General features: G+C 41.9%; 1 protein-coding gene across 1 annotated transcript in view; it reads right to left on the reverse strand.

Moving 5' to 3' along the window:
- Window positions 1–17815, reverse strand: part of VWF (von Willebrand factor) — a 230040-nt gene that overhangs the window by 97345 nt on the left and 114880 nt on the right. Inside the window, exons 28-30 of the mRNA XM_077825238.1 lie at window positions 13833–15220; window positions 10773–10892; window positions 9315–9458 (exon numbers count right to left, since the gene is read on the reverse strand). Of these exons, the coding sequence (XP_077681364.1) occupies window positions 9315–9458; window positions 10773–10892; window positions 13833–15220 (1652 nt within the window). The remainder of the gene's footprint in view (window positions 1–9314; window positions 9459–10772; window positions 10893–13832; window positions 15221–17815) is intronic.

Genomic DNA, 17815 nt, shown 5'->3' on the forward strand with positions numbered 1-17815 from the left:
GGGCTGGTCAGGGAAGGTACATGACACTCCCATCTTTAGGAACAAAGGATTGTTCAAAAAGTTGCAAGAGGGGACGTTCTTTTCTGACCAGCAGATCATCATTGGTGATGTTGAAATGGCAATAGTGATTCTAGGGAACCCAGCCTACCCTTTGCTCCTCTTGTCCATGAAGCCATACACTGGCCACCATGACAGCACCCAGGAAAGATTCAAGTACTAGTTCAGCAGGTCCAGAATGAGAGTTGAATGTGCTTTTGATTGAAGGGATTCTTGCTAGGATTCTAGATTGGAACTCATTAGAAAAGTATCCTAATGCTAATAGCTGCCTGTTGTGTCCTGCATAATACATGAGGCAAAGGGGAAAAGTTGCCACTAGGGTGGTGCTAGAGTGGCTGGCTGCTGACTTTGAACAGGAGCTAATACAAGAGTCCAACATGGAGGTAGGTGGTTGAGGGAGGCTTTAAAAAAGCTCGAGTGTTGTCTGGCCCTGGAGCTTTGGATGTTAAGAAGAAGAGTGCAGTGCTTGCTGTACAGTTATAAAAATGACTGGGTATTTTCCTGAAGCTGTCAATGCTGTGGGGCTTGGTGTGTATTTACAAGGACTGTTTGCTTTGACTACCCTATGCAGTCTGCCGTTTTTGTTGTGACCTAATAAAGATAATTTGATTCTCCAAAAATAGAACTTTGAGAAGAAAAAACAGGGCAGACAATCACCATACAAACACCCACAGGCCATGTTATACAAACTTAACAAATTAACAGGGTGAAAATTTAAAATTAGAAAGGATGTAAACATTTATGTCCATGTGAGTGTACAAACTGTGGTCTATTGTGGCTATGCGTACACCAGCCATGCTTCTCACAGGTCAGGGCATGTGAAGCTGTGGTTTTCCTTGTTGTCCCTGGCATGGAGTGACACAGGTAAGGATATGACTTATGAGGTCATGTGGTATATGTTTGGGGTGGGGGTGCAGGGAACAGCAATAATGAAGTTTACCAGTGACTGCAAAGGGTAGAGTCTGGGATTCTTGGATCTGTAGGTCAACCAGAGTCTGCAGCATTTGGGTTAGCTACCTGAGAAGCCTCATAATGTCCAGGTGTATCTCCCCCTCTTTGTCCTGCTGGGACTCTTAGGCCTTTGTTCCATCTTTTTTTTCCCCTTTCCATGCCGTCGGTCACAATGGCCCTCCAAGCCCTTCGTTCATGGGTCCAATACAAAAGTGGCTTGCAAGAGTTCACAGAACATGTCCTCGCTAGCCCTCTTCTTTCGCCTCCTCATCAGAATTGGGTGTTCCGTGGGCATGGAGGAAGAATCCCTCAAGACTGCAGCAGGAGGAGCTGCTGATAAAAGCTGATAGATATACCATTGGATTTACAGTCACCAGGGAACATGAAAGACAAGTTTCAAAAATCCCTTCCATTATTCCCATAAACACTTGTAATAAGAAATGCTTATTGACATTTCAGCTTTGGAGCACTTCTGCACCACACCACTCTCCAACCCCAGCCATGCTGAGTACGGCCCACTACAGGCAAGTGGGGGAAAGATTTTCTGTTGCATGCGGCTATTGAATTTTAGCCCCTATTCCATGGGTACATTTATAGGGCAATGGCACTGAATAGTGGCACTGTTTTCCACAGGCAGTGGTGATTTTAGCGGATATCTCACTCCAGAGGGTTACAAAGGTATAGAGAGAACACAGCTGCTACTGTGCATCCTGAAATCACCTGAGCCTATGTGCCGCTAGCCTGTTTACTGAAGTCATTGCAGAATGATGTGGGAAAGTTTCCTACTGCAGAGAAAGAAATAAAGCTGCCATCCCTAGAAACCTGTGGGAGAGTATTGCACAGTGTCTCCATGAAAGTGTCATCGAGATCTCTCAGCAGATTAAAAGGGACATCGCTAAGTACATGAACAAACTGTTCCACATGCCTAACCCAACAGAGGAATTAAAAGGCGACGCTAGCTTTGTCTGTTCATTGTACCTCTGTCTCTCCTTCTATGGAGCAAAACAGTAAAAAGTTGATATTTCTGTCTTCTTAGCTTGGGGATGGGCCAAATGCCATCTTTAAATGTAAGCACTGTAAGGAAAAATGCATGCACACACGTACCCAGGTTCCCTACTCCTTCATCAAGCTCATTTGTTCTTGCCTGTGGGACTGGCTACACTGTGGCAGAGTCTCAAAAAGATCCTGGCTCATGGCATTGCTGGAATCTCCCGTTGTGTCTCCTCCTCTGCACACCCTCCTTCTCCTCACTGTTCACAATGTCTTAGGTTCATCCAAGGTATCCACAGTGGTCCGTGGGGTTCTGGCGGGGTCTCTGCCAAGTATGGCATGCAGTTCCTTGTAGAAGCATCTGGTCTGTGACACAGCATCAGATCTATTCTTGTCCTCCCTGGTCTCGTGGAATCCCTGGTGACGTTGCTTTGCTTTCATGCAGCACTGCTGCTGATCCCTGTTGCACCCCTTTGGCTGCACACCCCCATCCCCCAATCTGCCCATAGATGTCTACCTTCCTATGGCTGGTCCATAGCTGTGCTTGCACGTGTCTTCTCCCCACAGGCCCAGGAGATCTAATACTTCCTATTGACTCCAGGCAGGAATGCATCTTGTGTGTGGAACCAGAATGGTCAGTTGGGCAGCTGCATACAACAAGAGTGAGCTGCTAGGTGTGTTCACCAAGGTGGGCCATCATGAAAAGCCATTTCAAAAATCACATGGGGAGGTTTAAAGTGAGGCTGGCTTCTGGCGTCTGTGACCCATGGGGAGAGGAGTATAAAATTGTGACCACTCTGGTCACTGTTGCAGTGAAGAGGCCATTGTGGGACAGCTGCTGGAGGACTGTTAGGGTTGACACAAGTCAGGAAGTGTCCTTTACTTGCACTGCAACAACCTCAGTAAGTCAACCATGGCCTTATGCCATTCGGGGAGGTGGTATTACTGTGTTCCTGTGATGAGGCATTTACATCAGCCAGAGACAAATTTTAGTTTAGGCACCTAAAATAAGGGCCTGGGCTCCTAACTTTAGGCACTTAGTTTTTGAAAAACTTGGCCGGTACTTCCAAGGGCTACTGCAGTGGTGCTACACCCCCTTCTTTCAGAGAACCCAGGTAAAAATCTTCATATGATTTTCTGAAGCTGTATAGAACAAAAAATTCAGATACAATATAATAATTAAAAAATTAGTCTCCAAATAGATGTGATGCCTAGATCATGGAAGGAAGGGGATAGCATCATGGTGCTTATTGCATATGATTTTAGTTGCTTCTTCCTAACCCATGACTCTCAAGAAAGGTCCTGCATAAACTTTTCCACGGCCTACCATCTATCTCAGCACTCCCTGAACAAGATTGTAGAGTAAAAACAAAATGGCTGGATTAATTGGATTAATTTGTAGTAAATCATTTGATACAGTGAAGAGCAAACTCTTACTTTGAAGGAGTGGTTTAAATTGGCTTGGATATAAGCATATTGCAAGGACTGAAAGATGTTAAATGAGCATTAAAAAAACATAATGATAAAAGGCAATGTGCTGAGTTGGGTGGGAATTGTTGAATGGGAAGCCATAGGGATCCACACTAGAGCTTGTCTTATTGAATACTTTCATTCATGAACTGGGAAGGGGGGAGGAAATTCAGGATATTAATTAGAATCACAGATATGAGATTGGAAGCAAATAGGAACACTCCCAGTGAAGAAAGAGAAAGTGTACAACATGACCTAGAAACATTAGAAATATGGGCAGGATATAACAAAATGAGATTCAACCTGGAAAAAGCCAACCGAGGGAAAAAATATTCCAGTACACGGGCCATTAATGGTGTTGTGGGGAGACACTGGGAAAGCAGAAATTGCTTAAAGATCCTTTTCTCTAATTTTGTCTGAAGTGAGGGATAAAATGTAAAATCCATTGGGGAGCTGTAGAGTTGTGAGAGACAGGGGAATCCAACTAGGCAGAGGTTCCTGCATAAATCTTATGAAACATGATCTTAAGTGGGCTCAATAGTTTCACTAACACCTCCATGATGGTTTAAACCAAGAAGGTAAAATTCTGCAGAGGTCTTAATTACCCTTGCCTATTGAAAACTGCCTGGGAAAGAAGTACAAAGAAATGGTTCCTAAGTACTGAAGAAGGGTAAAGCAACAGCCACTTAATAGGAAACCAGTGGCCTGATCTACACACAGTATTTGCACCAGTTTAACTGGTTTGCCTACCTGTGGAGTTATTCCTGACCCCTTAAATCTGTGTTTAAATCTTAATGTAGGGATTGTCTATACAGTAAAGTTATTCTGGAATAAAGGTTTCAGAGTAACAGCTGTGTTAGTCTGTATTCGCAAAAAGAAAAGGAGTACTTGTGGCACCTTAGAGACTAACCAATTTATTTGAGCATAAGCTTTCGTGAGCTACAGCTCACTTCATCGGATGCATACTGTGGAAAGTTTAGAAGATCTTATTATATACACACAAAGCCTGATCAAGAATTCCACCCTGTAGTGTTTCTCAGCAAAAAACTGTCTGAGAGGGAAAGCAACTGGTCAGTCGCTGAAAAAGAATGTTACGCCATTGTCTACACTCTGGAAAAGCTACGCCCCTATGTTTGGGGACAGCGTTTCCACCTGCAAACCGACCATGCTGCACTGAAGTGGCTTCACACCGTCAAAGAAACTAACAAAAAACTTCTTCGGTGGAGTTTAGCTCTCCAAGATTTTGATTTCGACATCCAACACATCTCAGGAGCTTTTAACAAAGTGACTGATGCACTCTCCTGTGAAAGTTTCCCAGAATCAACTGGTTAAAATCGTCCTTGAGATGTGGAAAATATTGTTAGTCTTTATGTACTTGGTAGTATATTTAGAGATGCATGTGTCTTATTAACTCCGTTTTTCCTAGAGCTCCAGGAAGAAATCCCAGCCAGTGTTTCACCCTAGCTGAGATTTGGGGGGCGTGTCATAAATATAAAGGGAAAGGTAAACCCCTTTAAAATCCTCCTGGCCAGAGGAAAACTCCTCTCACCTGTAAAGGGTTAAGAAGCTAAAGGTAACCTTGCTGGCACCTGACCAAAATGACCAATGAGGAGACAAGATACTTTCAAAAGCTGGGAGGAGGGAGAGAAACAAAGGGTCTGTGTGTCTGTCTATATGCTGTTTTTGCTGGGGATAGACCAGGAATGGAGTCTTAGAACTTTTAGTAAGTAATCTAGCTAGGTATGTGTTAGATTATGATTTCTTTAAATGGCTGAGAAAAGAATTGTGCTGAATAGAATAACTATTTCTGTCTGTGTATCTTTTTTGTAACTTAAGGTTTTGCCTAGAGGGATTCTCTATGTTTTGAATCTAATTACCCTGTCAGGTATCTACCATCCTGATTTTACAGAGGGGATTTCTTTACTTCTATTTACTCCTATTTCTATTAAAAGTCTTCTTGTAAGAAAACTGAATGCTTTTTCATTGTTCTCAGATCCAAGGGTTTGGGTGTGTGGTCACCTATGCAAACTGGTGAGGCTTTTTATCCAACATTTCCCAGGAAAGGGGGAGTGCAAGTGTTGGGAGGATTGTTCATTGTTATTAATATCCAAGGGTCCGGGTCTGTAGTCACCTAGACAAAATGGTGAGGCTTTTTACCAAACTTTGTCCAGGAAGTGGGGTGCAAGGTTTTGGGAAGTATTTGGGGGGAAAGAGGTTTCCAAACAGCTCTTCCCCAGTAACCAGTATTTGTTTGGTGGTGGTAGCGGCCAATCCAAGGACAAAGGGTGGAATATTTTGTACCTTGGGGAAGTTTTGACCTAAGCTGGTAAAGATAAGCTTAGGAGGTTTTCATGCAGGTCCCCACATCTGTACCCTAGCGTTCAGAGTGGGGGAGGAACCTTGACATGGTTCCTTGTGTGTATATAATAAGATCTTCTAAACTTTCCACAGTATGCATCCGATGAAGTGAGCTGTAGCTCACAAAAGCTTATGCTCAAATAAATTGGTTAGTCTCTAAGGTGCCACAAGTCCTCCTTTTCTTTCTGGAATAAAGGAGGTTGTGAGTTTAAAATGTAACATCTATTCCAGAATAACTCCATGCCGGGACATACTTAGTGCAGAACAAGGCCTGGTCTACACCTAAAACTTAAGTCAACCTAATCACGCCGCTCAAGTCTGCAAAATTTTGCACCCTGACCACCATAATTAGGTCATCAAAACCCTTGGTGTAGATACGGCTAGGTCAGTGGAAGGAATCGACCTAGCTACCGCCTCTGGTAGAGGTGGATTAACTAAACTGACAAAAAAAAATCCTTCTGTCAACACAGGAAGCATCTACACTATGGCATCACAGCTTTAGCACTACAGATATGCCACTGTCACACAGAGACAACCTAAGAGTGCCCTTCTCTTGTTTAGCTTAATCCACTTCCAGTCTCCTAGCTATTTTGAAATAACTCACGTGTAGACAAGCCATTACCAATTGAAGCTAAGTTAATATCAGCCAGCTGTAAGATAGATCCCATCATCATCGTACCTGCACACCTCAAAACAAGTTTATCCTCACAACACCTCTGCAAGCTAAGAAAGTGCTTTTATCCACATGGAAACCCAAGGCACAGAGAGAGTAAGGGATTTTGCTCTAGATCACACACAGGAAGTCTTTGATGTTCATGCTCTGTAATGAAAGAGGTGCCAGGGCTCAAGCAATTAGGTGCTGGGGCTCTGTAATGAAAGAGGTGCCAGGGCTCAAGCAATTAGGTGCTGGGGCTCAAGTAATTTTTTTACATTCATCACTGATGCAGCAAGCTCAGAGGTGCCAGGACTATGAACTGCCAAGCCTAGAGATGCCGGGGCTCAGCCCTGGCACAAATTAAGCCTTGTTGGTGTCCTTGACAACTCTGAAATAAGAATATTACAGACACAAAAAACTCCATTAAAAGAACATTATTAAGATTGCAAAGTCAAGCAACAGATGATAGGAAATACCAGAATTAAGGCTGCCTGTACAACCCTAATTTGGCCCCATTGTGTGTACGCATTATGACACGGTCTTTAATTCCATGATCACATACTAGTTTTTCCCCACAGGATGGATGGTGCACAGGATGGATGGATGGTGCTCACTTGGTGACCAGCAATTCAGTTTTTTGTTTTCTCCTTATTGTTAAATGCGTAGCCTGAGGCCTCATTTACTACACAGTGTTCAAACCCTACACGGGACACAGAATTGGTCATTTCCTCACAGGCATTCCTATGGTGCTCATCACGAATACCGGAGTGCTTCACAAATATTCATTTATCTTCACAACACCACTGTGAGGAGAGGAGGCATTATCTTGGTTTTACAAATCGGGAGCTGAGGTACAGAGAGATTAATGTCAAACATTTCCACTAATTTGGGGTGCTCAATCTGACACATCTAGGACCTGATTTTTCAGAGTACTTAGCATTAGACAGCACTTTATACATTCAAAGCACAGGTCGCATTGCAGCAGACAGTGCCCAACATCTCTGAAAAGCAGACCCCAAGGTCTGAAGTCAGGCACGCAGAAAATGAGGAACACACAATTAGTGTAGGAACACTAAAGAGTTATCATGCATGTAGTTCACACCCTGAGCGTCAGCAAACAAGCTACCTGGAACTAAGCAAAGAGAGTTTTACCATAGGAACCAATCCTGCAGCTGTTCCTGGCGTGAAACAGCCCCACTGACTGTAAAGGGACTACTTACAATGGAATGGGCAGCGTAAGGATTGCACAGGATCATGTTTTCAGTATGGGAGAGACTATGCAAATGAGAAGCAGCAATGCTGGTATTATAGTGACAATGCTGGTTGGTGTATTAAACCCTTGAGCATGCCCAGGACGAATGAAAGATGAGCTTTTCAAAGCCACCTAATGGATTTTAACACCCAAATTGGGGCATCCAAATCTTTTAGGCAGCCTGGATGTTTCCAGAAGCCTGAACACTGGTAGACAGAGCTGAGTGCTCATGCATTTCCCAAGAGCATTGAGCATTCTATTCTACCAGCCTGACTCACAGATGCTTATTAAATGTTCTGGGGTGCAGGATCAAGACCACAGTGTCTTTACTCCTCCTTTACTTGCTCTTCCTTTACTTACTTGGGAGGAGTGATTTCTATTCCATTCAGGGTCTCAGACCATCTCCCTCACTGTGGTATCTGAGTGCCTTCCAATGAGAAACAAACAACTCACTGGCAACTGCATAATGCATCTCCCAGTCCATCTCCTCTCCCCAGGACAGGACCATGTTTTCGTTGCTTATCCTGCTAGTCTCTGTAGCTTGCTATACATTACATAGGAGACTTCATGAAAGTTATCTATCTGAATGTAACAATTTCTCTCACAAAGAGCTTGTAGAAGTCTCATCAGCCATCTGGTATTTTTATTTCTCCAGGCTGAGAAAGCAATCATAGCCAATCCTCCTGCGAACTATGGAGGTCAGGTTTTATTTCTCACTTTTCTATAGCAATAACTCTTTACAGGATGAAGTAGGCCAAAGACCCTAAAATCTGTACACTTCTCTGCTCTTATAGGACCCTGATGCTCGATGGCTGCCAGACAGAATGTGGTTCCAGTCCAGAAGAATGAAATTCTCAGAGTATTTGGTCAAAGACCTGATATATTGTATATATATAATTTGCATTTGTTGAACCTACAACTGGAAAGCTTACACACACACACACAGGACCATAGGGGAATTTGGGTTACCCAGGAATATTAGGACTAACATAGATGTGTTTCTGGGTACAGTTTTGTGGAAGTGAATGAAACTGATGAATTAGTGATGATCTAAATCCTAAATTACCATTTTCCTTCACTTGCCTGAGAGATACATAACACATGAATATTGAGAAATATTATAAGGAATAAAGAAAGTCATCATCTCCTTTCCAGTATAAGGCATGGTACACTATGACCTTCGCAACTCTTAGACAGACACGTTTTAGAGTAAACTGAAACTCTTTGCCCATAAATCAATATATAACGTGAATGAATTATGAAAGAATATATTCCTAGTGCATCACACTAGCACAGAACCATCTGTCCAAGATAGTACTCAGTGTTGTTGTAGCTGTGTCAGTCCCAGGATAATAGAAAGAGAAGCTGGGTGAGATAATCTTTTATTGGACCAACTTCCACTGGCGAGAGACACACGCTTTCAAGCTTACACAGAGCTCTTCTTCAGGTCAGAAGTTGGTCCAATAACAGATATTACGTAACCACCTTGTGTCACTAATGTCCAAGATAGTGTTTAGGATCAACCTACATTTAACGTTGTCCCCCCCACACACACACACACACATCCACACAATCACTTACCTAGTTTGCTGGGACCCTGATCTCTTTGCTGAATTGAGCTCACCCTATTTAGAAGATTTTCACTCTCTTGTGGCATGTTCCATGAAATTTCTAGAGTGTTTGCCCTTGCATACTGGAGAACCGACACTTGAGTTAAGGTATTGTCTGAAGCAGAAAGCAGAAGACAAATGATATAAATAAAAGACAATCCAGCTAAACAATTTAAAAATAAATCTGAAGTCACACTTTATATTAAGTTGAGCTGGTTGGAAATTTTCCATCAGAATGATTTTCTGAAGGAAAATGCAGTTTCCAGAAAACTGAAGTTTTCCACAGGGAAAAAGAATCTCAGTGTTGATAAAAAAAAATCAATTTTCCATAAATAAAATTTAAATTAAATATTTTATTGTGTCAGTTTGACCCACACAGGAATATTTTGTTTTGCTGAACCAACCTGAAATGTTTTGTTTGAACCAGTTCAAACTGCATTTCCCTAACAGCATTTTACCTTATGGGAGCTGTCGTTTGGGTCCCATTCTCTCCTGTGCCATGATTCCATGTGAGATTAAAGAGACTTGTGGTAATTAGCCAAGATGTTCATATCAAGACCAGACTTTTCAAGCAATAGATCCATGCACCTAAGCATGGGAGGGAATCATGCTGTCAGGATTGGGACATAAGCAGCATGTCTAGTGGCTGGAGTCAGAGTCAGGAGCCATGCTAAAGGCTCAAGCCAGAGTTGGAGACCATGGTCAAGGATCGGGAACCAGAAACAGGTCAGGAAAGCAGGAACCAGAAGCATGGCAAGGAAGCCAGCTTCAGGACTCAGGCAAGGTAGGGTCCAATATAGCAGCCAGCTAGAGGCCAGCTGTGCAGACAACTGCCTGTGCCTCTCTTGGGTTTAAATAGGAAACTCTGACCAATCACAGGTCCTGCCGCTCCTCCACTTAGGGCCCAGGGAGGCAGCCCTGTTGTAGCTTCAGGTTTCCTGGTCTCTCCACTTGATTGATTAGTAGTAAGCTGCTGGATGGGAATAAGGCAGCAACAGTTGCCTGGGAACCCTGCAGACCCAGGTTTGAGACCTGTGGGTTCCTGACACTTGCCCTCTTGAAACAAGATACTATCCCCCTCAAGAATGTAGTCAGGACATTCCCACTAGTTATCAGCCAGGATGGATATGATTCTGACCCACCAGTACTGGACCCAAGTGCACCACTTCCTGTATCTTGACAAAAGAAACAGCTTAAATTTCAACTGACACCAGGATGTTCCTCATCCTCCTTGGACACTGTCACTAGAATGGGAGCCAACTGAAATCCAGGAGATCACTCACACATGGAAATTTAAGCTTCAACACACTTTTTTTTAAAACCAGGGTGTATGTGTAAAGTATCAGGGTCAATACTGTCATGGCCCTTACACAAACAAAGCAAGGGTAAAAGAAAACTAAGCGTTAGAGTTAAAGCGCTGTTTACTTACTGATGCCATAGTTTCCAATAAATGCTTTTACAAAACTTTTCATTTCCTCAAACTCTGATGCTCCAACATTGGAACTTCCATCCAGAAGAAACATGATATCCATTGGTCTGCTGCAAAGTCCTGAAAAGAATATAAAAAGGCTTCTTAGATAAGATCTGCTGAATAAGGAAAGGAAGATGGCAGGAAAAGGAAAGTAGACAACTGGAGTTTGGGAAAACAGCAGGGCAGTGTTCTGTTGTTACAAGCAGTAACTGCCTCTATGTCAGAATATACTAAGCTGTATTTTCAACATGAGAGCTTTGCCCCCCAGGTCTCCAAGTAGAACATCTCACGATCATTCCAGAACCCAACAAAACTTTGAGGTTTTGCTTTACTTGGCAGTAGTGAGGCCTCTGCTGATATGCCATGTCCATTTTTGAGCACCACACTTTCAGAAGAGATGTGGACAAACTAGAGACAGTCCAGAGGACAACTATAAAAATGATAAGAGGTTTAGAAAATCTGACCTATGAAGAAGGGTTGAAAGAACTGGGCATGTTTTGTCTCGAGAAGAAAAGGCTGAGGGGGAACATGGTAAGAGTCTTCAAATATTTAAAAGGTTATTGTAAAGAGGACAGAGATCAATTGTTCTCCATGTCCACTAGGGGTAGGAGAAGTAGAAATTGGCTTAGTTTGCAGCACAAGAGATTTAAGTTAAATACTAGGAAAAAAATTTTAACTATAAGGATAGTTAAGTACTGTAACAAGTTACCTAGGGAGACTGTGGAATCCCTATCACCGGGGACTTTTAACAACAGGTAACCTATGAGGGATGGTCTAGGTACATTTAACCCTTCCCCAGTGGGGGATGAAGTAGATGAACTCTTGAGGTCCCTTCTAGCCCTACATTTCTATGATTCACAAAAGTTTCACAGTGAAATAATCAAACCTCTAGAAGCAGAGGGAGGAAGTGATTTTAACCACTGATGGGCAGGCAGAGGAAAACAATATGGCTCCATCAGCTGTTTTTTAATTACCTGAAAATCAAAAAGGAATCCCATAAAATGTCAAAACATGGACAAATTACTAAGGAGGTATACAAAAGAACAGCACAAGCATGAAGGGAAAAAATCAGAAAGGCTAAGGTACAAAATGAATTACACTTAGCAAGGGACTTAAAAGATAACCAGAAGAGTTTCTTAAAATATATTCAGAGCAAGAGAAGGATGAAGGAAAGTGTAGATCCTGTACTTAATGGGAAAGGAGAGATAATAACTGATGACATCAGGAAGACTGAAGGGTTTAATCCTATTTGCTTCAGTCTTCACTAAAATGTTGACCAGATACACAACACAATTAATATTAACAAAAAGGGTGAAGGAATGCAAGCCAAAATATGGAAAGAATAGGTTAAAGAATATTTAGATAAGTTAGATATATTCAAGTCAGCAGAGCCTGATGATATTCCTCCGAGGGTACTTAAGGAACTAGTTGAAGCAATCTCAGAACTATTAACACTTATCTTTGAGAACTCCTGAAGGACAGATGAGGTCCCAGAGGACTACAGAAGGACAAACATAATACCTATCTTTAAAAGAGGAACAAAGAGGACTTGAGAAATTTTAGACCAGTCAGCCTAACTTTGATACCCAGAAAGATACTAGAACAAATTATTAACAATCAATTTGTAAGCACCTCCAGTGCCATCGGGTTAAAAGGAATAACCAGCATGCATCTGTCAAGGACAAATCATGCCAAACCAACCTAATTTCCTTCTTTGGCAGGATTACTGGCTGACTGGATAAGAAGAAGCATTAGATGTGATGTATCTTGATTTTAGTAAGGCTTTTGACAGTCCCACGTGACTTCTCATAAGCAACCATGTGATCTAGATGAATTTACTATAAGGTGAGTGCACAACTGGTTGAAAGACCATATTCAACAACAGTTTACTGTCAAATTGGGAAGGACATATCTAGTGCAGTCCCATAGGGGTCAGTCGTAGGTCTGGCACAATTCAATATTTTCATTAATGACTTGAATAATAGAGTGGAGAGTATGGTTCTATAATTTGTGGATAAAACCAAGCAGGTGACATTGCAAGCACTTTTGAGGACAGAATTAGAATTCTGAATTGACCTTGACAAATTTGAGAATTGGTCTGAATTCAACGAGATGAAATTCAATAAAGACAAGGACAAAGCACTTTAATTAGCAAGTAAAAAAATCAAATACACAACTAAAAATGGAGAACAACGGGCTAGATAGTGGTACTGCTGAAAAGGATCTGAGGGTTATAATGGATCACAAATTGAATATAAGCCACCAATGTGATGCAGTTGCAAAAAAGACTAATATAATTCTGGGATGTATTAACAGAAGCACTCTACGTAAGACACAGGAGCAAATTGTCTTGCTGTATTTTGCACTGGTGAGGCTTCAGCTGGAGTTCTGTGTCCAATTCTGGACACCACACTTTAGGAAAAATATGGAGAAATTGGAGAGAGTCCCGAGGACAGCAACAAAAGTGATAAAAGGTTCAGAAAACCTGACTTATAAGGAAAGGTTAAAAAAACTGGGCACATTTAGAAACAAAAGACTGAGGAGGGACCTATTAACAGTCTTCAAATAGTAAAGGGCTGTTATAAAGAGGACAATGGTAATTTGTTCTTCATGTCCACTGAAGGTAGGAAAAGAAGCAATGGGCCTAATCTGCAGCAAGGGAGATTTAGGTTAAATATTAGGAAAAACTTTCTAACTATCAGGGTAGTTAAGCTCTGGAATAGGCTTCCAAGGAAGGTTGTGGAATCCCCATCACTGGAAGTTTTTAAAAACAGGTTGGACAAACATCTCTCAGGGATGATCTAGGTTTACTTGGTCCTGCCTCAGCACAGGGGGCTGGACTTGATAACTTCTCAAGGTCCCTTCCAGTCTTACATTTCTATGACCCTAAGTTCACCTTCCACCCCCACTCCAATCAACTTGGACAGCAACATGCAAAGCACAATCCATCTCTGATTCCAGAGAAAGCCTGATGAGAAATAGAGAATGAAAATACATAGAAAATATATCCAACTTTACCTGAAGTTGCTGGGGCCATGCTGGATTTATTTGAGCAGCATGTTTTCAACACTAAGTCAGGTGCTTCTCGAATAAGTTTATTATAACCCTCTATGATTATTGGGGTGTGCCGTTGACTGATCTTCTCAAGCTCTTGAATGTTCGCGTTGGGGGTAATACCTATAGGGATCACATTTATGTCCCCCGCAACACTTGAGATGACATCAGTGGCAGGGTTTGCAGTCACCATGTACACTAAGCGTGGCACTTGTCCCCTGCCTCCATTGTCTGTGGTAAATGTGTGTTCAGAGACATAACTGAGGGCATTTCCAGTGTTGGTGGCATTCCCTCCTTGGTACTGTATCTTCCTCACCACCTCAATAATGTCTTGCTTTGACTGTGCTTCAGTGAAGGAGTACTCAACAGTGACAGTGTACGAGTACTGTATGATAGTAATATGAATGGTTTCTTCTCCTATGTCCATTTCTCTGATAACTTTTGCAATGAACTCCTTGATTATATTGAAGTTCTCCTCTCCTACTTTTTCAGACCCTTCAACAACAAAAGCTATATCAAGCACTTTGGAAACCGCTTTACGTGGCAATGGTGTCGTAGCTAATCTCGTGAACTCCGAGCCATGATAGGGTACCGTCACTTTAGCTGCCCGGGGTGGGGTTGTAGTAGGTTTTTGGGTGGTAGTTGTTAACACATCACTTTCTTCAGGCACAAGATCACACAGGTAATTGATTATTTCATCCCTGTTTTCCATTAACTCCTGTACGTTGTTCATTATGAAGGCCTTGTTTTCTGGCCACTGCCTTTCAATTAGCTTGATTTGCTCCATACTAATAGATGGTCCGATGCCTACTGGTATTACTGTGACTTTCTTCTTTTTCAAAAGAGGGAGGATGCGCTGAATATTTCCTGGAGACTTGCTCGCTGTCAACAACAGAGCAATTCTGGCAGCATTTGTCCTTGGTGCCTTTCCAAACACATGGAAAACAATATATTTAAGCACTTCAGTGGCAGAGGCAACTTCTCCACCAGTGTATTTTATGTTTTGGACAATTTTCCTCATCTGAGATTGTGTTTTAATATCTTTGAGCCCAAGATAGATGTTGGAGCCAGTGCGGTATTCCAGAATTGACACTCGGATTTTCTTTTGGGAGATGTGGAGTTTTTTCATCATGCTAATTATGAAAGCTTTTAACAGTTCGAAGTCCTTTTCTGAGAGTTTGTTGGAGCCATCCATCAGAAAGGCCAGGTCCATCATTTTGCTGCAGGAGTATACACGTGTCCCTATGTCTATATCTGTTTCTTCTGTAGGAGCAGGCGTTGATGTAATGATTTCTTCCTCTTTCTCTTTTGACTCACAGGCACTACATGTTAAGTTCTTTTCTTCACAGTGACTGCAAGAACCACCAAAAAACTAATGATAAAATGAACTTTGATAACAATACACCACCCCTGATTGAATACAGTTATATCTTATATAGAAATGAGTAAACAAACGATTCAGCAGGAACATATAATTTGCCATGCCGGATTGGATCAATGGAGTATCAATTTCCATATCCTACCTTGTTCAGTACTCTATGATTGTTGCTTCAGAGGAAAGAAAACTGCCACCAACGGTGCTACCTGGCAAATTGTGCATAGTGGGAAAATCTCCTTATTCCTGCAGCAATCCTGGGAGACCCAGTAATGGAATCATTACTTATGGAAATACACTAATGTATACATGCAGGAAGCATATAAAAAGTACTAAGTTTATTAGATAAATGTCTTTTCCCCAGCTGTCTTTGGGTGAACATGCGTCATATCATGGAAACATGACACCTAGTGCTGGGCTACATAGAAGCCACTGGGATTTGTAGGCACCACTTCTGATGAACATGGCCAGTAGATTTCGGTCGCACCCCCTGGTTGTATCTTCACTAGGAAAAAAGGTTTCTTCTTAACTTGAGTTATTTAACTTGAGTGAACTAACTAGAGGTAAAATCCTCGTGAAGACAAGGCAGTTTGTAATTTGACAGGCATAAGCATGTTGAGTTAAAGACTTTGAGGGAGTCAAGGGTTTACCTTGATCTGCTAACTCATGTGAAAACTACACACTGCCTTGTCTTCACGAGGATTATACCTCGAGTTAGTTCACTCAAGTTAGCTAACTCGAATTAAGAACACACCTTTTTTTCCAGAGTGAACACCAAGCCGCTCTGGGCAGTGCCTCGTGTCATGGGCTCATTCAAACCTGAAATCTTAAACTGAAGTTTCATACATAGAAAATTATCCACTTCTAATGGCCTTTTGCCATTGGCATTATGAAATCAATTAAATTCACCTGGATCCCTTTGCTCCCCTTCCTGTGTTTTTAGATCATCTTATTATTACTCTTAACTTATTTCACTCTCACACACATTGCCTTTTTCTTATTATCTTGACTTTAGCTTTTGCCATGTGTATTTTACTCCTGTATTTTTATTTTACCTTGTTTTTCTCCTCTTCCCTGTACTAAAATTCTTCTAGTGCTTTTCTTCTCTTTTTCTGTCCCTTTCCTCTTCCCTTCTCAAAAAAAGTAGGAGCTCCCCTCTCTTTCCTTACTCCTCTTCCCTTCCAGATCTTTCCCTCCACTCATACCCATTGGCACGTTCCCACTTTTGCCTCCTCTGCATGTTCCCATCCTTTTCGCCACTTTCTGTATGGGCCTCCATTTCTCCCTTACTCCTCTCTCTTCACTTTTCTCTCTCTCCCATACGTTTTCCCACCTACTACCGCTCCCCCTGTATCTACAGCCTTGCAGGAGATTGCTTGTGCTCCCTTAGCATGACTTCAGCAGCTCCGACATTGCCAAATCCATCTGTTCTGTGCTCTTCACTCTGCCTGACTGAGGAAGGAGCACACCTGAGCCCAAGCACAGGCTAGTGGATCACCACTCAATGCATTTTTCCAAGTCTACTCGACAGTAGGAGACACAGAGTAGGGAAAATGTGTGAAATGGCATTTGTCCCTCCAGAAATACAAGAGACACTAGAAAAGATGGAGAAAATTCAGGATTTTCTGAAGAATCTGGGCAGCTGGGAGGTTCTTGGTTTGGTTTTACATTTATTAACGCTATAACTATGGTATTTTCAAAATTCTTTACCCATTGAATCTGATGCACTGGGGATATTTGATAATGCACAGAATACACTGAGCAGGAGTCCTCAATAATCTCCATTATATAGGGTGCAATTGAATGGGTGCTCCAAAACCACTCAGATCATTCATAATAGCGATGGACAAAACAGTCTGGAAAAAATTAGAGGTATGCCAAACCTCAGAATAGAGCAGGACCAGAAACCAAGCACTTTTTGGATTCAAATACTTTTGTAACCTCTCTCAGGTTATTTCTAGAGCTCCCATCACAACAGTATGTAAGATAGCACTAGAGAGACACTGCTGGCATTCTTTCCCACTGTTAAAACAGAACAGCGACACTCTTCTAGCTCACAACTCCAGGCAATGAGAGCTGTAGATAGTGTGTGGGATCAAGGACAAAACATAATTTCAGTGGAGTTACTTGGGATTTACATTGGCGTAACTGAGATCAGAAACTGGTCCATACTCTTTAAATTATGGTTTTGCTCTGAAAATTTGCTCTAAAAATTGAATCATGTGGTTCCGCCTTTGTCATCTTTCAATGATTTCAGTGAGCAAATGTGTACAGTTTATAAGTAAAAGATTTGCTTTTTCCTAACTGTCAGAGCTTCAAATTCCAACTCGGGATCTGAGAGATAAGCTGAATTATTTCCTTCTCACACATCATCACCAGCTTCCTTGGGCCGGCCAAATTCTTTCCTCAGTGGCTCCTGTGAAATTTTGCTGTCTTCAGTGTGGTTGTACAAGCATAACTGTTTGGAACTTAGTAAACAATTCTGTTGAATATGCATGTGAAGGGAGCGATTGAAGCCTCTTCCCTCTGAGCCATGCCAGCTTTGCAGTGTTAACTAGAATGATGGGAAGTA

This window comes from Eretmochelys imbricata, chromosome 1 (genome assembly GCF_965152235.1).
Source record: "Eretmochelys imbricata isolate rEreImb1 chromosome 1, rEreImb1.hap1, whole genome shotgun sequence".
Classification (NCBI taxonomy): Eukaryota; Metazoa; Chordata; order Testudines; family Cheloniidae; genus Eretmochelys; species Eretmochelys imbricata.